General features: G+C 39.5%; 1 protein-coding gene and 1 long non-coding RNA gene across 4 annotated transcripts in view; one reads left to right on the top strand and one right to left on the bottom strand.

The window, feature by feature from the left end:
* Positions 1-18,769, bottom strand: part of LOC120765513 (uncharacterized) — a 29,616-nt gene extending 10,847 nt beyond the window's left edge. Inside the window, exon 1 of the long non-coding RNA XR_005704438.2 lies at positions 18,399-18,769. This is a non-coding gene — a long non-coding RNA (uncharacterized LOC120765513). The remainder of the gene's footprint in view (positions 1-18,398) is intronic.
* HAPLN1 (hyaluronan and proteoglycan link protein 1) overlaps positions 17,774-25,376 on the top strand; it is a 29,099-nt gene continuing 21,496 nt past the window's right edge. Inside the window, exons 1-2 of one of the 3 annotated variants that reach the window (XM_040090448.1) lie at positions 17,794-17,893; positions 21,109-21,111. In XM_040090448.1, coding sequence (XP_039946382.1) covers positions 17,794-17,893; positions 21,109-21,111 — 103 coding nt within the window. Of the gene's footprint in view, positions 17,894-21,108; positions 21,112-24,732; positions 24,736-25,376 lie in introns of all 3 variants that reach the window. The other 2 variants (XM_040090449.1, XM_040090447.1) reach the window with 2 other exon arrangements.

Raw genomic sequence — 25,376 nt, forward strand, 5'->3', positions numbered from 1 at the left:
AATTCCTTTAGACCTGGAGTAGTTATCAGCACTCGTATTGATTTGGGCTACCATCTTCTGTACTACTTCAAATAGTCTTTATTCCAAATACAGGAGAGATGTCTGAGTGTTACAGACTACAGTGAAAGGGAATGGGAGTAAAATAACAGGATTTAGACTGCCTGAGAATACTGAGAATCATCTACGGGGAAAAAAATATCACAAATTAATTATCTGTCACAGAAATTTTGCAACTTGTTTCCAGGAAAAAAATACCACAAATTACACAGGGAAAATGTGGAAACAATGAGAAAACCTACATAAAATTCATACAGTTTTAACAGAATGTATGAATTTTAGTGATCAAAATTAAAACTAAAAAAATATTTTTCTATGTTTACTAAAACAGAAATTTTATATGGAAATTAGTGCATCTTTTTGAATGCAAGAAACCTCCCCCCCCCCGCTTATTCACTTTGCTTAAGATATATTGTATGTGAATGCTATGCACTTACTTTACCAAGATATAAATGTCTACATGAGTAAAAAGAAGCTAAAAATCCGGTCAAAATGCCTCGAGCAATGAGGTTGTTTTTTCTGTAGAATACAAAAAATGCAGTTCTGGCTCAAGCTTTGTTGAAAATAGTCATGCAGCTTTCCACTATTTACTTTTCTAAAGGTTAATACAGCAGCCTGAAAAATCTTGAATAATTACAGTGAGGGTTGTGTATGCTAATATCTTCTGACTCATTGACTCAGAGGCCAATAATATTTCTTCTGATTTTCTGACTTCATTTTCCTGTTAAAGTATGGATAGCCTCTGAAATCACTGTTTTATAGATTCATATACATCATCAGAAATATTTATATATACTTTTACTCAAAACAGGTAAAATTATTTCATGTGCTGGCCCCTTGCTCTGCTGATTTTTCTGTTGGTATATGCTTGATAAAAGACGTCACAAAGTTCACCTTTATTTAGATAATTTGGGATTTTCCAGATTTTAGCATGTGGGAGAGGATATTTCTGACCTAAGGATTTCAGGAAAGCCATTAACTTGGACATACAACTTGGAAAATGTATTCCCTACAAAGGCATTAATTTTGTTGTATTCAAACAGCAATTGCTACACTTCCAACATTATATTTTCAGATTTTGAAAAAAAGAGGAGCTGTGGGACTCCCTGAAAGAAGGCAGAACACTGCAATTTCCTCCAGCACCCTTGCCACAGCTTATCTTTAGAAGGATTTCTTCAGAACCATGAGCATAATAAGTAGTTCTTGCAAATAGGTTTTCATCCCTACATCTTAAATGCCAAAAGAGAGATGGCAACTAGCATCAAGTCATTTAAGTGGACACAAAGTTAAATTTATATATATTATTGGTTTGTTGTCGTTGTTGTTGTGGTTGTTATTAATAATAATAATAATTTTCATTATAACTGATGTTCTGGAACACCTTTAGCAGCTTAAAATTGAAGAGAAATCTTGTGATTTTTTCCTGTATGTATCCACGATGCAGAGAATCCTAAATATACATATACAGACTCAATTTTCTGTGCCATGATTGTCCTGTGCACTGCTCTGAGAAGTTGCACAGAGCCACCATGAGACTCAAGGAGCAGACCAGCAAGGAACACTTGGCCAGAAAACATTTTCAGGTCAGGACATTCCTCCAGCTACCTTGCAACTGCTGAAAATCTTTCTTGAATCTGCAGCTGTGGACGTCTCTTGTGAAACTAATCTTTGCTTCAGTGACCAAGAACCATACACAGTGTTGCTTAACCTCTTATTTTGCGTACTGAAAACCAAACAATATTTATCTTTGATGGGACCCACTGGACAGTTTTGCCAGTGCTACAAAATTAAGGCCCTTTTCCTTCTATTCTGATGGCCAGCACAAGGAAAACTTGGCCTTCTCAACTTTGTCCTTGCAAGATATCAAACCCCAGAAGTCTTAAATTTCTTTGCATGCTTCAGAAATATTTTAATTAGTTTGGGGGTTTTTGTTGGTTTTGTGTGTTTGTTTGTTTATTTATTTTTGTTTGTTTGTGGTGGTTTTGGGGCTGATTTATTTTTCATAGTTTGGGGGGTTTTTTAGTATTTTTTCAGGCTTTCATGTTTTTTTTTCTGGTTTCAACATTATCCCAGGTGTTTTAGAACATCTAGAAGAACCATTTCTAGATGCCCTAGTGGATGTTAGGTTGTTAGATTTTATTCTCTTATATTCTTAACATACAAGCACAAGAAAAGAGAATTTTGATAATCTTTTCCAGCTGAATCTCCTTTCGAAAGGAGGGGAACACACAGGTGGGAGGATAGCGCAAAATATTTGCAGCTTCTCATAAAGGGAAGGAAACCTGAAGAAAGGTAAAATAATATCATTTTAGCTAAAATTAAAATTAACTGAGAAAGTATAGGTGCTTGACAGATGCCGAAATTTGAAGTGAACACAGAGAGGCTGGATCCTAGGACATAGTCCTAGATGTTTTTTCTTCCTGGGATTTGCTGCTTGCTGTGCCACAGGACAGCAGGGAACTGCTCTGTGTCCCTTTCTGAGCTGCAAACACATACCTTATCCCCAGAAGAACAAGACAGAAAATACTTTTGCACAAAATTTTATTTTAAAAGAAATATTAGATAAATAATAAATTAATGCCAGAGTTTATTTATAAAGAATTATAAGGAAAGTAATCAACTGAATTCCAAATACTGTTTCTGAATTCAGAGCACATAAGGAAAATCTGAGTTGTAGTGGAGGTTCTATTTATAGCTTTTATGTTCAGAGTTTATAGTAGAAATGAGTTTATAATGGAAAGTATGTCAGATTATGAGTGTGCCAGTACCTTTTTTCCAACAAAATCTAATTTGAGACATTTAAACAGAGGTACTTGGAGTAGAAGACTAGTGTCGAAAGTGCTGCTTTTTTTTTTTTTTTTTTTTTTTTTTTTTTTTTTTTTTTTTTTTTTTTGTCTTTTCTTATGACCAATGTGAAATCCTTCATAAAATATGTGTGTTAGTCCTTTAATAGTAATAATAAAGGGAATTTCTGAGCTTTGAAATAGCATCTGACTTTAGAGCCTTTGAAACTGAGGTCACCCAGTACTTCAGACAGTAACTGTGAGGGAAGAAGCACAGCCACAACACATCCTCAGTTCCTTGTCTGATTTGAGCTTCCCCCTTTTGCTCTCACTCCCTAATGAGAACTGAGGTCCCAGTCAGATGCTCAAAAATTTTTCTTCTACACCACCCCCCACTCCTCACATTCTTGGAGTAAAACAAAACAAAACAAAACAAAAAAAAAAAAAAAAACAAACAAACAAACAAACAAAAAAAAAAAAAAAAAAAAAAAAAAAAAAGGCACCACCACCTTGTTTTGTTGCCACAATTGCTGTTCCAGTCCCATGGCAGGGAAGGTATCATGTTTCTTTAACTGATTTTCCCTGCAGCACATCTGAGACACTTTGACTCCCTGAGACTGAAATGCCTCTGGTATCGAAAGGCAGGGATTGTTCCATCCTGACACCAGCAAAGATCAAAGCCAAATGCCTCAAGTTAGTCTGGAAGTACAAGTAAAATGGTCCTTACTCCACATTTATTCCAAACTGACCCATGGCTGCCTCTCAAAAGATGTCATATAAATTTGAGATTAAAACAGTACGGTTCAAAGGCATTAATTCTACGTGGTGTAATATTTTAGTGCCATGTTGGAGGTGAGACATTTATCTTCATTTCATGCAGGGATTATATGCATGTTCTTATGTCTGTGTCAGATCTAATTAGAGAATGGCCTGATTTTTTGGGGAAGAGATTTCTACTGTCTACAGCCTTTCTAGTGAGACTAGATTATTAAAAATATCATCAATTGTATTTGTGTTTTTCAGATTCTTTTGTTTTAATGTTAGGAAACTACTTTTTAAATAGTGTCCATTCCTCAAATTGACCAAAGGCAAGAATATTTTCCATTATTGCCTTCATATATCAGCTAATGGAATCATATTTTCTAATCTTCCATTGTCAGTGACATTTTCTTTACTACTTTTTGCTGTATTAATAGCTCTGGCCCCTAAAATGAGAAGATATTCTCCCCTTGGATATGCAGCTCCTGTGAGAAGGTTGAAATAGCTGTTCTGCATGAATAAAACACTTTAACCGATTAACTATCATGCAAGTTTGAAGGAGGAGTGGTCATAGAGGTTGCATCTGGGGTCTGCTGAATCCCATCCTGTGAGATTACCCTCCCAGAGAACAGAAGGTTAATAGTTTACAAAGAAGAATTCACTTTCTGGCTGGGACCTACCGTAGCTGCATGAGTAGTCATTATTTCTTCTGAGCAGATAATAACATATATCGATGCTTCAAGAGAAAAAACAGAGGAAAATTATTTTATTGCACATTTCATGTTGGGTAATTTCCCTCCTTGACCCCAGTAGGGATCTCTAGAGAGAGAAAGAACAAATTCCCGAGCACTGGTTATTCTAAAAAGCTTTTACTGGTGCAGTTATGACAGTCAAAAATATATCTTGCTTTATCAGGGTGTTATCAGCAAAGCTGGGATGGCTGTCCATACATGTGTAATATACAGGCAAACACATGTTTCTGCAATGAGCATGCATTTTGCTCACCGGCTGCTACGTCCTCTTGGAGGCTTTTTCCCCCGCCTCTTACAGCTCTGCCTACACCAGGAGTAACCTGTCAGCATCTCCCTACCTACCTAGCTAAATCAACAAACCCTCTCTAGTGCAGATTAAATTTAATTAGGGATTAGCAGAGCCCCCAGCTCTGCTAGGCAGCCCTCAGGCTGGGAGGTGGAGCCATGCTAGGGATGGTTTATGGAGGCCAGTGTGGGGATAGTTTTGGGCATTAGGGGCTTTTTTTTTTTTTTTAACCCCTGCTACCTGGCTCTTTAAAAACTCTGGGAAAACAGCCTGGAGAACTGCATTTAGAGTGGAAGACCTGAAATTTGGATGTAAGGGAATCTGTGCCTTTGACCTCTGAGGAAGAAATGAAACTGAGCTGACCCCACAAGATTTAAGCTCCTGGTAAGTGAGAGATCCTAGAACAGGGTCCCATGCCTCATGTGCTCTGCACTTTTTGTAGCTTGGGAAATTTATACGTGTCACAAGATGAAAGCTGACCTAAGCAGGAGTCAGTTCCTCAGTTACTTTATTTGATAATTTATGGTCCTTGTAGAAAATCACAACCCTAACTTCTAAAAGAAATAAGGGTATGATAAGCCTTGATGATGCACAGATGCCACATGATCTGACAAATACCTGAGGCAGGTGATACTGCACAGGGTGTGGAGGAAAATGACAAGTTTCCATAGTACTGACTGTGGAGCCTCTGGGAAAAAATTAGCAGAAATACCAGCTTTTCAGGGAAATCCTCAGCAGATCCTCCTGTTCTCCTCTCTTTCCTTTGGGGCAATGGAGGCTGGTGGCTACAAACCCTGTCATTAGCACACCAAAAGGGAAACCAATCCATTTTCCAAAAGCAGCAATTTGGAGCAGGGATTCTCCTTTCAGGCAGTTTTGGAGATTCATTGTTTCTACTGCTTTTCTGTTCTTCACCCCAGGCCACAGTTTTAACAATACCGTTTGCAGTGAGTGGAGCTTATTATGGAAATTCTCCCGTTGTGTATGGGGCAGATATTTGGTGCAAAAGCTCAGTGAAGCTTTGGTAACTGGTTAAAAAAAAAAAAAAAAAAAATTAGAGAATGGCTCTAATGCATCAAAGCAAAAGACATCCTTGCCCTGTGTCCAGTGACCACCTGTTATTGCTTAAGGAAAAAATATCCATTCCAAAAAAATAAGCAGAAGGAGTGCAGACCTTCTGTCTTGTGCATCTTTGTGAGAGATCCATGTCTGTTTTAGGGATGTTGCCCTCCACAGAGTGACAATCCCTGCCTCAGGAGCACAGCTTCCTCTCAAGGGGTGAAGATGTGGATTCGAGGGTGTTTAAAGCCCTGGCAGGTGCATTATTGAGAACCAGAAATAATGTCTGTGAAGCTGAAAAACAGCCTGCATAGTCCTGAGGGCAAAAGCCTGGCATTTATTCTGGGTGACTGTAGAGCTGCTGATCCCTGTAATTAACTGTTTGGAGGAACTTGCCAAAAAAAAAAAAAAAAAAAAAAAAAAAAAAAAAAAAGTGAATCCTATCCATTTACCATTAATTTCATCTTCGAAACACAAGTAATTTTCAGCCTACTGACGTTGGGTATTCTTGTTGACTAAACAAGGATATGGCCTTGTCTGGCTTAAACCAAATCAATGCAATTTCCTTGCTAATTGAGTTTCCCAGCTCAGAGATTGTCAAGAAAATCTGCTGTTGGGTTAGTGTTTTGGTTTGTCTTCTGAAATCTGCACGGGTTTACTTTATCTCCAGAACTGACCACAAGCCAGCAGATATTGCTGGCAGACAAAAATAAATCTCAAGCCAGTTCATTTACCAATTACACTGGAGATTTTTTTTAAATGTCTTCTGTTTCATGTCATAACTCTGCACATTAAACCCTGTCCCTGGACTTTGGTTCATTCAAACTCTGTCTATGCTAAACTAATTTCTCTCCTGTTTGTGGATTTCCACACATTAATTTTCCAAATATGTGTCACTTTTCTGCTTCAGAATGTGTTTCCTAGGCATAGACTCTTCAGTCATGCCATCCTACATCTGAATACATCTGAACCTAAAATATGATGCAGTTTTGTAATTGTACAAAGTGCACTAAACTGCCTGCTCTGCAAGCCTTTATGCTTACACAGCTCAGGAGATTTTTATTTGCCATGCTATGTTCTGCATCATGATTTTATCAAGCAGTTGCAAATTGTCCAGTTAATGCTCTGCTTTGCATTTTCCGAGATTTGCTCAGACCATTGTGGTTTTCCAATTCGAGGATGACAAAACAGGGTAGTTTGTTCAGGGGAGTTCCTGCCTCCTTTTTTTTTTTTTTTTTCATGTTGTATCTTTGATTTACAAGCATGTGCTGAAATTATCTTTATTTTCATAACTTAATATCCTGAGTCACTCTTTGGGGTCCAGAGTGGAAATGGAACTGCCATTTTCCTTTCCTTCTGCCACACCTCTGGGATGTAAAGGCTGTATTCACATTTTAGATAGTCACTGCAGCAGGCAGGCAGAAACCTCCTGCACGACCAGGCATTTCAGCAGTCAAGCCATTTAAGCCAGCCACAAGTGCCTCCATTTAATTTGCTGGTATTTAATGATCCTTATCGGGAGGAGCAGAGTTGCTGCTTAAAGCAGAGTCCACTTAGGAAATTACTGGAGTCAGATACCGTGAGAAAAACCTAGTGATGAGAAAGGTGCTTTGCTGGCAGTGCTGAGAGTCTGGGAACTCTCTGGGAACAGGTTTGTAGCTCTGTGTGGATCAATAGGAAGCTCCATCTGAGTGGGTTGGATTGTGTCATTAAGAGCATCAGCCAGGAGAGCCTGGACCTGTCATGAGGGAGAAGGAAAAAAATCTGCCTGAAATAGGAATCAATCGACCTACTTATATTGAGGTTTTTGCCAAAAATCAGGCACACAAGAACAAACAGAAGGTATCCCCTGTGCCATAACTTAGTCTTCTCCTATACACATTGCCCTTCATCCAACATGGTTTGTCACAGAGCAAGCAAGTTCTGATGTAAAACTAGCTGTGTTTCTTTTTTCTACCCTAAAATGTCTTTATGAAGGCTGTGAAGTTTTTCTACAGCTTAAAATTATATCATTTCCAGCTTAAACTTTTTTATGGCCCAGCTACTTCTGTTCCCAAGTCCTAGCTGAAATGTTCTTTAGCTTCTCTGGCATTTGCCCTCTGATATATTTATAGAGAGCAATTATATCCTTACTGAGGTGTGTTTTGCCAGACTAACCAAGACAAGGTCTTTTGGCCTCCTTTTATAAACTGGTTTTTCTTTCCTCTGATTGTAGCAATAAACACTTGCCTTGTCCCATTCTAAACCACCTCCTCCCCATCCCAGGGACCAGGAACACAGGCAGGCTGCCTGAAGGTGCTGCCAGTGGCTGGGAGAGGGAAGAGAGATTGCCAAGGTGATGGTGAAACGCAGTGGCCACTCCAGCTCTTTGATGCTCCGGGCCAGCCCTGTTGCCAAAAATTCCATCTTCTGTTTCAGCACTTCTAGAGGCCAGGCAGCCATACACCCACTAATTCTCATGCCACACTGCTGATTCCCTTTCCTGGACTCCTCTGGTGATGCTCTGAGTCAAAGTTCTGAGGTTTAGCACAGCTAAATCACCTATGTTTTTTAAAATTCTTTTTCTCCTTAAACCCAGTCTCTTCCATCTCTATCCTAAGTGATAATTCCCCATGCTGAGTCACGGCCAATGTTCCGATGGTTTCCTTTTCAAGTCCTTATCTAGACATTTTTCTAGATACTTTTCATCTTATCAGAACTTTCCTGGTGTGATCTATCTCCAGTGGAGCTTTTCTCCACTGCTGGCACATTTACTGTTCATGTGTCACAACCAACCATTTGCTCACAGAGGTATTTCTGCAGCACTGTCAGTTTGCAGTGTCTGTTTTCAAATTATTGTCCTTTCCTCTTGAGCTCACTAAATCTTTTTCCTGTTTCTAGTGCTTCTGTTCACTTATTTAGAACTGCAGTCTTTCTATGCCAGTATCTGCAACTGCAGATATAGAGTCTGGACCTTTGAAGAAACACTAATTTCTGTCATCTTTCTCACATCTGACTGACCAAGAATAACTGTAGCTCTCTGTTCTCATTGCTGTAAACCAGCAAAGAATTTTCTTTTTTCCTTTCAAATAAATGAGTCATACATTTTTGGACCCAAAACAAAAAGTGGTTTTCAGACCATAGTTTGAATTTGGTGTATTCTTGCTATTGTTGATTCTCTTGCAAATCAAGGGGAAAAAAACCCCAAAAAACAAAAAACAAAACAAAACAAAAAAAACCTGCATGCATAATACTGATGTGACACTGTTTACTTTAAAAGTTTGAAAGGGTTGTCTTTATCTGGAAATCTTTTCTTACAAACGTACACAATCTTACAAGTGTTTATTATTTGTTTTCAATTGAATTTAGCGAACAAGACTTTAACTAAACAATCATATGACTCATGTGTTTTTCCCAGTGTTCCCAGGCCTGAGACACTGCAATGAAAAGATATTTAAGAAAAGCAGGGAAAGGGGGAAATGGTATAAGTGGACATCTGAATGTTCTCCTGTGTGCAAACATGTGGTCAGCTATCACACAGGGCCTCAGCTTGTGGAAATGTGTGGTGTTTCACTGTAGTGGGCTCATGAAATCCAGATCTGTTCTAGGTGCTGATAAAGTCTCATTGCAGTGATGTTGCAGCACCTTCTAATTCTGAAAATATTCATTTCCACAATACCCTTTGAGCAACAAAAATCATCATGATGTCTCCAAAAGGGAGCTTAAAAACAGAAAATTAATCCTCCCCACCACATCCACCTTTCCCCCGAGGTCCCACGTGAAGGGTTGAACTCACGTCCCCCCAAAGCCTGAACCCATGGCCTGACCCCGAGACCTCACCCCTCTGTAGAACAACTGATCTCAGTAGAAAGTATGTTTTGCCATTGATTGCAGATTAATTCAATTTAAAAAATAGTTGAAAGAGTTGTGCTTTCACAAGTGCTCCCCATATGGCTTTGATCTGGCTGCACCCACAGCCAATTCTTCACCACCAAATTTCCAAAGAAAACTCACGTATATTTGCAGTAAGGAGCAGATGTTTGATGAAAACAGTGCTGTTGTAAAATTAAAGTGTTTACCTCCTCTGAAGTGATGATTCAGCTGAGACTTGCCTTGGCAACATAGAACTTCGATTTGAAAATGTGTGGGGCATTGTATCATTTGTATTATTTCTTTATGAAAGTAAGTGCCTTCTTAAAGTCATTCTCAATGACACTGAGAATGCAGACAGTGCAATTCTCAGACCACAAGACAGAAAAAAAAAAAAAAAAAAAAAGGAGGGAAGAAGAAGATCTCATGGTTGTCTGGACAAGAAGTCCTGTTTTATGTTTAGCACCAGGACCCATGACAAAAATGTTACCCTGCTAGTAATTCCTTAATACTGTACAGCAGGCTGGCACCAGCTCCCACTCAAGAAGTCTGGCAGTGCTTCTGTTCTCTCACAGAGTGGTGTCCTTGAAGGATGTGAAAGCACTGTCGGTGTTTTTAATTTTAATTTTTATGTTGCTGGTACAGTCAGCTTGGCTGAGGAAAAGGAATGGGGACTCCACCACATTAAATGTGGAACAGTCAGAAAGGAGATGCTGCATTTCCCCTGGAGGAAATAGAGAGTATCTGGCCCATTTCCAGATCTCAGACTATTATCATTATATGGACTGTTCCCTAACATTCCTATGACTTTTACAATATTTCCTAAGCAAAAAGTCTAAGACTAAATCTGAAGTGATGATCAGATCACTTGGTTTGATTGGTCAAAAAGTTTGAATGAGTTTGGAAACCAGATTCTTGCAGTGGCTCGGAATTTGTACTAAGAATATCAGTAGGTGGTTTACCTGTCTGCTTTTGAATTCATTAGCTGTCGCCACATTTCCAGAAAAGAAACTTTTCCCTGTCCTTTTAGGGAGGGTTGAGGCTCGGTGTTTGAGGCTCATTTTCCTTTCCACATGCAATAACAGTTTTTCCACCAAGGATATGCACATACTTGGTGGGAGCTGGAGGAGGTTTAGATTGTGTAGATTCATTTTCTAGGTCTGCTTCAAAGCCCCACAATAATTTCAGTGGCTGGGAGGGCAAGTGAGGTCTCTGGGGGTTGACATGGCACAGACTGTGGGAGGGATGAGCAATCACTCACCACAGAAAACTATGAAACGGGACTACAAGTTAGAAAAAAAAAAATTTTCTTGTCATCCTGGGTGCTGTGCCTGGCAGAATTTAGAGAGTGGTCCTGCTTTGGTGCTCAGGTATGTGAAAACTAGTAGTGGGAACAATCAATTCTAGAGCCTCCCTACTCAAATATCCCAGTCTCATCTTAATTAATTACATTTCAAAATGTCCACTAGCCCGAATGGGGTTTGAGTCAATTATTTGCCTTTTCACTGCACACAAAAACCTCAAAAATTCTGTCTGACAGATTAGAAAAGGTGGGTAGAGTGGACTAATCATTCAGTTTAAAGCATGAAACTTGGCACTACTAGTTTAGGTACAGAAAGGCAGTTCAAACTCCCAAAGACAGCAATTATAATGAAATAGTTAATAATATAATAATATTGTAAAGAAGTTGAAAGAACTGTTTGTAAGAAACTGCCTAATGTTATTTGATAGATGAAATTTATCTTTTTTTAATTGTCTAAAGAAACAGGCACCCAGCTGTTATTCACCTTTGGCAGGGGCATAGAACACTAGAAATTTAAGGCATTTATGACCCTGTAGAAATCCAAGCATGAAGGAAAGAGCAGGCAGAACCAGAAACACCAAAACCCTGGCAGAAATTCCCAAGGTGAGTGGCCTTGTAGAAGTTTTGCAGGGCAGTAGGAAAATTCCTGCCACCAAGAAATCACCTTGGAGAAAAGATGTGGGTAACAGGACCTGGGGAGCAGAAAAGCCTTGATGAAAAGCTAGTTTTGCAAATATGGCCAAAAGGCAAAGATAATGAGGGGGAGAGATCAAGTTTTCTACTGACTCGCACTGACCTTCATGCTTGCATGCTCAAAAAGAGGATTTTGCTGAAGAAGATGTCAAAATACAAACACAGTCTGTCTGGAAAGACAGCACTCATTTTTTGAAGACCACTGATAAGTGGAGCCGGAAGCAAAAAGCTTCCTCTAAAGGAAGGGACTGCCAAAAAATATGTCCAATTTATAACACAAAAAGCAAATTTGCCTGTCTGTGTTATCAAAGAACTTCCCACTGCCATACTTCAAGCAAAAACTTCAAGCAAAATCCAAATTCCTGAACTAAAAACATGTTTATTCAGAGCATTACTAAAATCAAATTTTAAAAAAACAAAACCAAAACAAAAGCCCCAAAACAACAACAATAACAGAGAAACACTCCAAGAAAACCCAAGAAATAAAACTAAATTAGGTACTGAGTGAACAGCATTCCTTCCAGGGTAGATTTAAAGGCACATTTGCATTATTCCTGATTGTATTTAAAACCTAGAATACCAAATTTTCTAGACCACGTGACCTTGATTCGACCCTACAAATAATGACAGAAGCGCTGTGTACCCCATGTTTCTGGAATTCATTCTAGAATAAATTCCATATCTGGTGCGAGGCAGGGACTTCAAAGACAGTAAAGACACTTTCCTTCTCTCTGTAAGCAATGTATCGGCATTTCTCCTGTGAAATTATTGGGCTTGAGGGGATTCCAGGTGTGTTTGGGGTGTCACGCTGCTTTTGCACCGAGCTGTTCTGCCCAAGGCTACAGAGCCACAATGACAGCCTGCTCTCCAGACAGCGACTGTCTGCCACCTCCGATGGCCCCAAATCCCACACAGCCTCACCAACTGCCTTAAATACTCAAGTATCAAAGAATAAGGAGGCCTTGAAATGTGACCTTTAAGTCATCCTAATAGGGAATGTAAACATTATCATTCCTATGCCACCAATTGTTCTTTCTTTTTACCATGGCACCAGCAAATTTTATTTTGCGAGAACAATATATCTTGGGGACCAGTCTGCTGAATCTGTTCTGACTTGATTCCATTTTCTTTGGGGACTTTTTCAAGGAGAAAAAGTTGACTTAGCAAAATAAGTGAAAAGCAGAATCCAGAGTAGGCATTGTAAAGGTAGTCTTGGCGAGAAGTGGATTTTCATTAGATTTGGTGTACTGAGGTCTCAAGTCTGCAGCTGAAAATGAACATTTTACTTTTGTCTTCGGAGAATGGAAGATTTCTGGAGGAGATGGAGATTATTAAAAAAGAAAAATTAATGGACAAAAGGCATCCTTGGTCAGTCAAACACACACCTCCCTTCCACTAACCATGCTGATCAGGTACAAACCAATTGTGACAGTAGTCTGTCCTTCTGAGTGGGATGTAAACATTTTACATACAGACAGAATAGCTCAGGTGCCCACAACCTGAAGCTGAATTCCATTCTTAATGGTTTGACTCAGCTGCCAAAGCCCAGGGGTTTACACATACATATAAGATTTGATCTTTAGGAGCCTTGGGACAGAGCAGGAGTTGCTTTAATTAGCTGGATTGAAGTGTTCTGCTCCAAGTTACCAGTTTTAAGAAAAGTTGCTGAAGGGAGTGTGTGAGTAGTGCATGGACTGGCCTTCTTGTTCTATTACCCACCAGAAGTGTCTAAAGATGTGTGACCCTTCATTACTCCTGCTGGCACTATCTCCCTGAAAATACGCATATTTTGTTCCATTAATAGATATTTCTCTCTGTTTAACACTAGCTCCCAGATCCCAAATGGATCTGAACTCCACAGAGAGAACTCTGTAAAGGCCGAGGTTTGTGCATGGGTGTGAATCCACAGGTTTAGGGGTTATTTCAACCCAGATTATCAAGACTGATTTTATTGATTTTGTTGCCTGTTTTATGTGCTGCTAATTCCTTTACTTGCTGAGCCTCAGTGCACTGGATTTACATTACTCCAGAGAAAGGCAGAAAGTTTTATTAGGAAGTCCCTTCTTTCTGTCCAAGGAGTTTGGGTTTCTCTTGTGCCATTTTCAGTTCAGGCTTCCACAGGTCTTCCAGCTCAGGGAAATAAACATTTGATATAAGACATCATCACCAGTTCACATAAGACAGACTAACTCCTGTGAACAAAAAGCTTTCCACTTTAAAGGCTTCTAACTACTGCCAGAGAGAGAATATTGAGGTAGGTGAGTCTTGTCTTCACAGAGTGGATGTTTGCATGTTCTGCAGCTAGACAGTAGTTGAAAAAGTAAATAAGAGATATGTTATTTTATTCAAAACAGACATTGGTAGCTAACGCTGTTTTTCAGTGCTCTGCCCTTCAGAGAGATTCTTGTCACTTATTGCTTGAAAGCATTCTATAAACTCTCAGAATATTATGTTAAAATACAAAAATTGGTGCTTTGCAGTTTTCTAGATACGCTGTTAGGAGATGAATTAAGGCTACGTGCATATTAAGAAATGTTGATTAATGTCAGAACTCCAAAATGTATCTGAGAATGAGCAGTTCTTGGGAATTTGAACAATGAATGTACAATGACCTTGAACACTTCCCTGAGCCTTGAGGTTCTCCCTTTAAATCTGCTTCCCAGCTTTTTGTGTGTCTGTCCAGGGAGATAGCAGATTCATAAACTGCAGTAATTGAAACCAGTGTGAATTTCTTGAGTATGACTAATCTTTACCATTTCTTACAAAAGAAAACAAAACAAACCAAACCAACAAACAAAACAAACAAACAAATCAACAAAAAAACAACAAACAAACAAACAAAAAACAACAAAAAAACCCACAACACAACAACAACAAAAACCCAGACAACACCATGGAAAACCACCCTCACCCAGTCCCAGCCTAGATTTTGTTAATTTTAATATGAATACGTCCACACCTGTCATATCTCCCCTGAAGTCCTCCCGGGCTGCTGCAGAAATGGAGCCTGACTTCTATTGTTTTGGCTAGAGGCTGAGGATGTGAATTCCTCTGGCTAATTGCTTTTTGGACAACCTACAAAGCAACAGGGGTCATATTCTTGGTCTGGTAATGTTTCCTTGGCTCAGTGCACCCGATGCCCTGGTGGGGAATCCAAGGAGAAGAGTGGCACTAGGTCGTTCCTCACTTTTGCTCTGGGCACACGTTTCCTTGGTTGCTGCTGCACGTGGCACAATCTCTGATTTTTAACAAATCTGAAATGACACCATCTTGGATAAATCCCACCCCCACCCCCCCCAAAACCAAAACCAAAACAAAACAAACCTGTAAAACCTGTAGCCACAAGGCTGCCATGTCTGTGACATGTGAGATTGTTCAGCTGGACACTGAGGAAAGGGAAGAACTAAATTCCAAGTCAGCACTGACATGACTGTCACCCTCCTTTTGTGATACTACCACATACACATTCTAGAGTAAGATCATATCTGCCTGGAGGTACAGGTGAATATCCCTAAAATGTGCATCCTTCATCCTGAAATTATTTGCTCTGGAAATCATCACCAGATGGTGCTGCACGGAAGAGTTTTCCCCATCAGTTAGAGGAGACAGTGAAGGAAAGGGAGACACACGTGGAGCTCTCCATCCATGTGACCAGGAGGTGAATCCTCCTCAGTCCTCAGCAGAGCCTCACTCCCTGAGCACACACTGCTTGGTTGAGATGGGGTTGCTATCCCCAAGAACGGCCCTGTGACTGTTTCTTGTCACTAGGGCCACAGAAAAGGGCAGATCTGTGGCAAGAAGTAAAGTCAAAGCGTCAATGAGCTGTTAAGGCTGATCTGCGGAGCCCCTGTGGGATTTCCTCACTCACAGAGCTGAGAGGTTTTGCCTCCAAACCGCAGATGGAGGTGGGAATATTCCCACAGACCCTGCCTTCCAAACCAAAGCTTCTTTGTTAAACATGCTATGCCTAAACCAATAAAAATCATTAATAAAAAGGAATTGTCAGATGGTAGAAAATAGCCCAAAATAAAGAACCCATCCCAGACCCCAAACCTACGGCATTTTGTGCTCTGAGAGGAAACACACGGTGTGGGGTGTGTGAGGGACAGGGCAGGGTGGTGTCACACCAGTGCACCCTGCTGTCCCAGGCAGCCAGGCCAGCGATGCCGCCGTGCAAGAGTGATGCCCTGGAATGCCTGCCTGGAATAGAGGCTAGACAAGACTGATAGAATAAAGTGGGTATTTATTAAAGGCTTTCAGTAGAGACACCTTGGGCAGTGCAAAGCCTCCTGGAGGCTACACCCAAGGTGGATGATGGTCACGAGTTTTTCAGATAATTATAAGTTTGGTCTGTTTGCATATCTGGGGTTAATCCTCCAACTACAGGTTCAGATAATGAAGTCATTTACCCCCCGTTCATTTCCCTTTAATTCACTTTTGTTTATACTCTGGGGCCTGAGGCTGTAGGGTGTCCTTGAATCTCCAGCCCAGAGGGATTGTTTCATCTGACCAAAATGTGAAGACAGTAACAAACACTATATGGAGCTTAGAGTTAGGCACTAATGCAGTGCAGGATTTGAAAAATATAAAGGCTTAAACCTTAAAACATCAGAAGGAGCACCTAGCTGTCCCTCCCTGAGCCCAGACTCACATTGATGTTCTCTAGAGGGAGCCACATCTGTCCTTGCTGTCCCAGATGGAGGTCACCAGCCTCCCAAGCTTTCCAGGAAAGAGGGAGTGGCCGCAGAGGCTTGAGTTACTGAGCGTGGACCACCTGGGACAGAGTGCAGCCAGCACTTGTCCTACCTCTAGGCACTCCACAGGAAGGATTAAGGGATGCTGAGTTGGTTTTGAACTCCCACCCAAGCTGGCTGTGAAGAAATGGAAGGACAGGCAAGTAAATGTGCATGTTCTGATGTGGAAAATTGGCAACAGCTTTTCTGCATTTCAGTCCGTAGCAGAGGTCTAGTCGGGTTACAGTAGATCTCAACTTGAAGTGCTTCAGGGATTGTGTCTGTTTGGGGGTAGGGGACTCTTTCCAAAACTCACACCTAGACCATTGTTTTGACTAAGTGCTCTGCAAATTTTATGTGATTCTAGCTCTGATAGAGGGGAAAAAAAAATTAAAAAAATTTTAAAAAACAACAAACAAACAAAAAACACAGAGGAAAGAATTATCCCTCTGCATTTGAGAAAAATTCATCAATAATGCCACCATTATTTTATGATGGGGGGTGGGGGTGGGAATTCTACTCTCTTGAGAAGCAAAGTTAGGAAATAATTACCTTTTATTTCAAGGAATCAGATTAATAAGAATTACAGGCATAAAACACAACAGCAGCCCAAACCCTCCACATAAAACCTCTTGTGTTTTATGCCTCTTTTTCTATTTCAGGTCCTCATTTGCCTAATTACTTCTCAGAGGCTGGCAGAGATTTTCCCTGCAGCACTGAGCTCTGCTGACTGCAGAGACCCTACCTGGCACACTCAGTTAGTGCGTCAGCATTCTAGGTGGAAATGAATGAAAAATCAATCAGAGCAACTGCAGTGATAGCATATTCAACTCTAACCTACTTTGTGCATGGTTTCAAACATTTCATTGTGTATTTAGGCATCTTTTAAAATAGTAAGCAGATCTAAAGTAAAATTGATCTTCCTAGTCAGCCTAATAAATGTTTTGTCACCTTTACTGCTTCACTCGAGCAAATTTGCCACTCTGACTGCTAAGTTAAGCTGCACACTTGATTGAAATGCCAAAACTTATAAGAAGATTCTTGTAGTCTTGAAAACCTACCACCAGCAGATTGCATCATGCAGTGGATATGGACACAGTGATAGAGCTTTGATTGTTTTAATTGTATTTGCAGACTAGATCTAGAGTAGGTCTGGAAAATCAAAAGTACACCAGAACCTCTTTTGAAACACAGGTACTGCTTACATGTGGTCTTGCAAGGAGTTTGGCTTGGGAATATCTCTCTGTACAATTTTTTTTTTTTTTCTTGGTGCATTTCTGCATAGGGAGAGTTAAATATGGATTGCCAGTTTCACTTAGTTAAAGTCCACAAAAAAATGGTCCAATATCATGCCTAAAAAATTAGCAGCTGTTGTAACTTCTCTCAGCTGAGTGGATTCAATACATTAAAAAAACCCTCATAAGATCACTGCTCTAACCAGTGTAAAAGGTTTCTAAAAATTCACAATCCTCTTCGTATGTGATGCCCTTACAGTGAAGAAGATTTTTTGGCTATAAAGATGAAGAGCCTACTCTTTCTGGTGCTGATCTCTGTCTGTTGGGCTGAATCTCACCCTGGCAACTCAAGTCTGGAGCATGGAAGAATTGTTCACATTCAAGGTAAGGAAAAAAGTGAGAAAACATCAATCTCTTCATATTGCTGGGGGAAACAGAATAATGTGATTCATGATCCTTTTTTTTTTTTTTTTTTTTTTTAATGCTGTCACACTGGTTTTTAAATACTTTTGTTACAGATAACCAAATGTTTTCTTTTCAGGTTCTGTTGCATTATTATTTCTCGTAAGAAAAGTCAAAAAAAGGCAGTTGCACTGTTTAATAGCATTTAGTCACAACCTCGTAAAGATTAGTGAGTAAATTACAGCGTAATTTAAGACAAAGAGAAAAAGCATGCATCTTAAATTAATAAACAACTGCAGTAGGTTGAAATACTTCAGTTTATTGTAGAATAAATTTGATTTTAAGAGATATGCCACACATAGTTGCCCACAGCACAGAAATTTATTGCTGTGGTTTATTTAAAAAGTCTCAGCACATCAGAGATCATAACTGAGCAAAGTAAACCAGAAAAATAAATAAATAAATAAATAAATAAAACCACCCTTACCTTGAAAGAAATGTGCCTTTCCTCGTACCTTTAGTTCACACCAAATATTATCCTGGCCTTTGCATAATCCTGTTTGGTTCAAGTTTGAGTCCCAGAGATTATAGCTGTGGCAGGATTTGAGTCTGCAGCACAATGCAGATGTTTTTTCCGTCCCAGCTTCAGTCATTGAGGGTTATCCTGAATAAGAAGAATCGGGGTTTATACAATAAGGACAGGCAGCATGAGCAGGGATTTTCCTGCTTTCACCCCTACCTTCCTTGAGCCTGGCTAAAATTAATTTTGCAAAATTAGGAAATGCAGAATTACATTCCCTTCTCTCTCTCTCTCTCACTCTCTCTCTCTTTTTTACGTTTGATTTCTTTCTCTCAACAGCCAGAAAATTGTGCTATTTGAATGTTTGTATAAATACGAATTACCAAGCTAGAGCAGGGTACCAGGAAGGGCTGAACATTCAGGAGTTCACAGGAAAGTCACAGAAGTTAAAGGAACCCTGCACCTATTAAAACAGGGATGGCCAAGGTCAGACAAGGAGTAACAGATAGCTGCCCTCCCTCTGAGGAGACTCACAGGATGAAGGTCAAATGAATGTGCAAAATGAAGACTTATCACTGCTCTGAGATGATGAACACTTTTTTTTTTCCCCGGGCAAATTTCAAATCAGACATCGATGTCGAATAAACATGTCTTCTGCCTTTTCTTATATAATGCAGATTTTTATCTCTGAGCTTTACTTTTTTGGAAAATTAAATTAGTGTAGCAGTTACACTTTAGTGTAATTCTCAAGTCATACATGTCAATTGTTACTAACCCTAATAGTTCAAAGCTAATAGAAGTTTAAAGGTGAACCCTTCTTCCTCCCCGTGTAAATTCACCTGTACCTCAAGAGTTTATTTCTTGAAGGAGAGCTGGATAAAGATTTAAATTTGAGCTCTGCCACAATCCCTGCCCAACAGCTTGTTCAGGCTCTGAAATGCACAGGCAGACCAAAAACCAAAGAGACTGAAACTGCTTGAGATGTGCCATTTTTGCTTCTGATTTTTGCCATTCCTCTCTGCATGTGGAATCCCACCAGGGCGAGGATCCCTCTCTGCCCAATGCTGCAAAAAGGGGAAAAAAAAAAATTAAAAAATCTACACTTGGAGATGGGATGGAGATCAGGGAACACTGTAGAAGATGTTCAGGTGTTGTGGGTTTTTTTAGCACATTAACAAACCCGGCATCCCTCTGCACAGCTGAAATCCAGGAGATGTGTAGCTAGGTTTGCATACGTGGGAATGCCTTGGAATTACAAAAGATGTGTGAATGTTATGTATTTAAGTACTTACATAAAGGTGAAAGGGATTTCCTGAATCAGAGAAAGAAACTGGGTTATATTCCCCGTTCCTTACATCATGTAATCTCCTATAGGCTGAGTTTAGCTTGTCAAAAAGATGGGCTTCAGATCTTACTGCAAAAGAGTTCTGCACCCTCCTAATTCTCCACATTTATTTTATGGTCTTATTTTTCTCCTGCTATTGTTCTTTGGCTTCCAATAATATTTTTTCCTCTTTAAAATTCACTTTAAAATACCAATAAGGTAACACCATATCCCCACAACAATCATTTGAGTGTACTTCTTCAAATTCTTTTCCAAGAATATCACTTCCTGATTACTGTACTAATTGGACGCTGTAACCTGATAAAATCAGGAATTGGTCTTTACACTGGTTTGCATCTGAATTCTTACTCCTTGTGTGCACCCTACCTGGACTTTATTCCAGATAAAAACCTCGTTTGGCCTTAATATTTTTGTTTTCCTGTTAACAACACTTTATTCTTCAGACCTTGGATGACATTTGCTCTTCCCAGCTGTGCTGCAGTGCTGATCGATAGTCTGTGGTGATGACAGTATTTAGCAGTCAGTCTCCCTCACTGCCGCTTGAAATTAGCAACTATGAACTTTATATCACTAATTCTTCATACAAAAAGCTGGGGTTTGCATTCAGTGTTAAATGTTATCTTACTTTATCCACCTGTCTTTCTTCAAATATTTTAAATACCACTCTCCCCAATTCAGTGCTGCTTAATAAGCCATGGGAAAATTTTATTTATCCAAAAGTCACAATTACCTTATAAAGTAAAATTGGTGGAAATATTAGATAAATTGTACTGAAGGCAGTTCACTGGCCTTTTTCATATATTTTTTCCATATCACTCAATTCCCTAAGCTCCAAGATAATGATAAATCACATTCCTCAGCCTTATACTTTTGTTTGTATTGTACACCTGATATCAGATTACTCTGACTTTCTTTGGCAAAGTCCTCTCTTCCCTCTTTCTAGTACTGACTCTATTCCTGTTGTTCAACAATTTTTCTTCACAATAAGTCCTGTTGGCTGATGAGATTAGACTAATTAGCTGGGTAATGCTTGAATTACTTTCTTTACATGTATTTTTTATTTTGCTGCTGTCCAGAAACACCTGGTACTGTCCTAAATTGACAGGTGAAGTCACAGTTCCACCATCAGGTTTGCCACACCCGGTGCCAGTAGGTATGGGTACACAATTTTCTGCCCCTCCATCTGTGTAAAATCTCCTGACACCTCTCTCAAACTCAATATTTGTCTACCAGAACAAACACTGTTTCATAAATCGTTATTGTTCTACAATTATATTTTGCTTTCGTGGACACAGAGCTCTGCTTTTCAAATGCCCACTGTCTGGAAAAGAGAGGGTTTTTTATTTTTACTAAACACTTTCCCAATCTCTAATACTGCAGTAGACATAGTTCTATGTCTATATTCCCTTTTAAATATTTCAGTTTTTCTCTAGAAATGATTTGCTGGTTCCATCAACAGCTCTGTTCCTGCTGACAGTGTCACTTCTAGCTCCTGGTTCTCTCCTTGTTGGCTAATGCAGTCAATTGGGACTTGAGCAAAATTTCTCATCTCTGAGACAGTTTTACCTCCCTTCTTTTCACAGTGTTTTCAGCTTATTTCCTCTGTCCTAAACTGCTTTTTTTATATATATTTTTTTCCTCCTTTGGTTTTATTCCAGCATCAATGAACAAAATTTGTGAAATATGTAAAGCTGCATTTTAAGTCTTCTGTGTCTTAATTTTCTTTCCTGAAGCCTGTGGTGGATTTCATGGTTTGAGTCAGGTTGCCCTGTTATCCCAGGCTGCTTGGCCCTATCTCCTTCCTCTCACAGTTTCACTTATGGGGATAAAAAAAAAAAGAGAGACAACTATATTTAAACAAGATATGTTGTCCCCCTTTCTCCACACCCCAGAAAAACCCTGTGTGCCTTGGTCAGACACCAGCTTCAGTCTTCAGAAAAAGCCTCAATGCTAAACAAAATGATCTGGTGAGTGTAAAAATGGGACTGAAGTGTCCCCTGCCTCATCCATACCCACAAGAAAACAACATTACTCCCAGCGTACCAAAACAGTCAGAGACTCAGATTTTTTTTCCTGAAGATCTGCAAAGTCTCTCTGACCCACGAGAGAGGATGACTCCTTTCAGTGCTCACTTTGTCCATTTCTCTGATCTGCTCATGGTGCTGCTCACAGAACAATTATCAAAAAAAACCACAGAGCACCCCTCAGAGATAAGGGGTCTCCCCTGTGTGTAGCTGCTCTGAAAAATAAACACAGTTGACTAAGCCACCACAGTAATTCCTGAGTTAATTACCTAAGGGGAGCCAGAGTCTTTAACTTGGTTTCAGTTTCGTCAGGTTGTAGAGACACAAGAAAACGCAGCGATGGAACACAAAGTTTGGTTCGTGGAGGATCAAATTAAACACTTTAGCTTTCCTCTGAATGTAAGAAATTCATATTATGCAACATTTCACTGTCTGAGGTGCTTGTATGCACCCCTTCGCCTATCAAGATCTCTGCACAAATTTATTTATACATACCACAAAAATATTTCAACATGGAATGAACAGGAAACTTTTTAAGGCTGCCCAATTGAAACAAACAAAAAAACAAACAAACAAAAAATCTCCTAAGCACACACAAATAAGTTAAATCAATTAACCAATAACAAAAGCTGAGGAAATCTTTGAAAAACTTATTTTCCTGTATGATGGATTTTATTTACAGTCCACTTCTTTTCCTTCAAATCAAATCAGCACCAACAGAGAGCAAGAATCTGAACAGAGTTTCTGGACCAGCCAAAAACATGATAATAGATTAAATGCTCTGCTCAGCTGACCTTTTGCACTAATTCTTGTCTGCTCAAGATAATCTTGATTATCTTCATGCTTTTCCACTTTTGACTTCTTTCCTTCTTCCCATCTTTCTGGTTTTTTTGCATTTTCCATGACACTGGCTCTTATTTCCATATTTTTTGCCTTTGTGTTTTCTGCCTTATGTCTGGGGTTTTTTTCCCTTGCCTTTTTGTTTTGCCATTCAGGACAATTTTGATGATGCCATGATGCATTTTGCTCTCTCTTGTAGCAAATTGACCTGTTTCTTTGATCTCCACACAACCTGCTTTCCTCTTCAGATCATGGCCTGTTGCAACAGCAGGGGACAGAAAAGTCAGCAGAGAGCAGAAATTCCACCTCTTGTTGGAGTGTGCTCTCATTGAAAGCATCCTAGACCTTAAGTGATAGGTGCCAGGATATTTGGGTGATAAAAAAAATATTATTACAGAAACAGAAAGATTCACATAGAACACAAATTTAAATCATTCATTTGCCTTTGCTGGTTACATCAGTGGAACTCTATATTTATAAATAGCATTTAGGGGTGATTAAGGGACTAGAAGTGTTCCTAGCAGTTTCTGTGTAGTATTTTGGTTTTGTCAAATAGTCCTCATGCCACCCATGAAGATTTACTTCTCTGAGTGCAGAAACATTGCCTTGATTTCTGTTCTGTTCTGTTCTGTGACACCTGATCTCCACGAAATTTATCTATACCCAAGCAAAACATACTTAGAAGTTATTTAAAGCAATATTTTAGAAGAGATGAAGTTTGTTATTTCCCTGATGGTTTTATGTGCTCTTAGGTCTCCTAGAAACCGAAACTTGAGTTAATATGTCCTCTTTAACAATTCCTCCCTACGTGTTTACTCAAGTTGAGGAGATGGAATCAGCTGAAAAATGTTTTATTTCAGCCTTGTAATGTCTTTGCTACAAAGACAGATTTCTTCTCTGCCATATATAAACCAGGTATTTTTAGCTGTACTATTATTTGGAAACTGGAGCTTCTAACTAAGATTTATCTAGCATTTCTTTTATCAATTTTATGTAAAAACTTAAGAGGAGTATGTTGGGGGTGTTCTATCCTGTCTGTTCAGAGGCAGAAACACAGGAGTTGGATCCTTGCCTTTTCCTTCTCATGACACAGCAAAACTGCATTAGTGCTTGAGGCAAAAAAGAACATTTTTTTACCAGACTTACAGATGATATATAAGAGACTTTATTGTTCTTTTTTTCCAAAAGCAGAAGTGAAAAAGTAATTAGCTAAAATACACATAGGAAAAATGAACATTATGTGCAAAAAGTGTGTGTAATTCTCCCTCATGCTTTTCTTTAGTACTCTTTGAAAGATACACCCACATATTACTATATCAATAATTCACTTCTCTACATATTACAGCAAATAAGAACCATTGTTGTCACAGAAATGATTTATTAATTTTAAGTAAACATTTTAGATAACAACAAAAAAAATCAGGATAACAAAACTTGACCCTACTGTGGGAAGAGTGAGGATATTCTAGCATGAACTCAAGTCCCTGGTAAAACTACAGGAAAGACAGAAACAAATCTGTGTTTATTTAATAAAGTAGGATGGCACAGGATACTATTAAGCTAGGGGCTTGCTTACAGTGTGGAACATTTAGGGAATAAATGAATTTATCTGACAAAACACTTCTGTGGCTTATGATTTTGTTTCTTCTGTCTGCAAAAATGTTCATCTTTTCCTCTACAGTCACTTTGTAAGACACTCCATGAAAATGTTGGAATAATCAGTTTTTGTGGTCAGCTCAGCATAAGATTGTGGATACTCCTGGTGGACAAAGCAGATAGAGCTCTTTGCCAAGGGTTGCGGTGTGACTCATACTCTCTGCCCCACACTGTGCTCTTGGCCCTCCAAACCTGGCTTGCCATCATTCTGGTGTGCAGAATGGAGGGAGGAAAAAAAAAGGCAAACCAGAAGAAAACCCCACAGCATAATTAAAAAATACACACACAAAAACAAAAACAAATCACAAACACACACACACACACACCCCCAAAAAAAACAACAAAAAAAACCCCAAATATCAACCCACAACTAAAAAGACAAACAAGCCTTAAAACATGTCCAGCAGTAAAATTTAGAGCTAAATCAATAAGGCAGCAGGTGAGACTGAAGTGAGAGCTCCAATTGAGCAAGTCCACATTACTATCCTTGAAATGGGCGTCACACTGACCAATACCAAGGTTAGAAATGGACAAAGCAAAGACCACGAGAGCAGGAGTGCTTATTGTGGAGCTTTCAGGCTGGGGAGGCAGAGATGAGGAGGAGGAGGACAGAACAGGTGCCCAGCCTGTGCCTTATCATTTAAGGTAGCAAAATATCCTTTCCCTTGCAGTTCATACCAGATTTGTCACTTCTGAGATACAGGAAAGCCAGCCTAAAATCAACTTTTAAAGTGGGTTTTTATTTTTGTAAGGCAGCCTTTCCCTATGGCTTGGGGAAAGCAGCTCCCAGAGTCATGTCCTGTCCTGCACAGCTGGACATCTTCTGCATCCTGGACAAACTCTGTTTCAGCTAGCTTGGCTGTTCCTGCACTGTGCTGCCTTTGTCATCCATCAGCTGCATCAAGGGGATTAACAAAAGGCCACAATCTTTCATAATCAATAGTAGGGGAGCAAGAGTGGAAAAAATATTGCAAACTGTCACTAGTGGGGCCTGGTTCTGTGCCAACAGATTGGCTGCTGCCAGACTGAGCATCTAAACTGTGCCTGGAAGGGTGAAAACCCCCACCTAGGAAATCTTTC

This window comes from Hirundo rustica, chromosome Z, assembly GCF_015227805.2.
Source record: "Hirundo rustica isolate bHirRus1 chromosome Z, bHirRus1.pri.v3, whole genome shotgun sequence".
Taxonomy (NCBI): domain Eukaryota; kingdom Metazoa; phylum Chordata; class Aves; order Passeriformes; family Hirundinidae; genus Hirundo; species Hirundo rustica.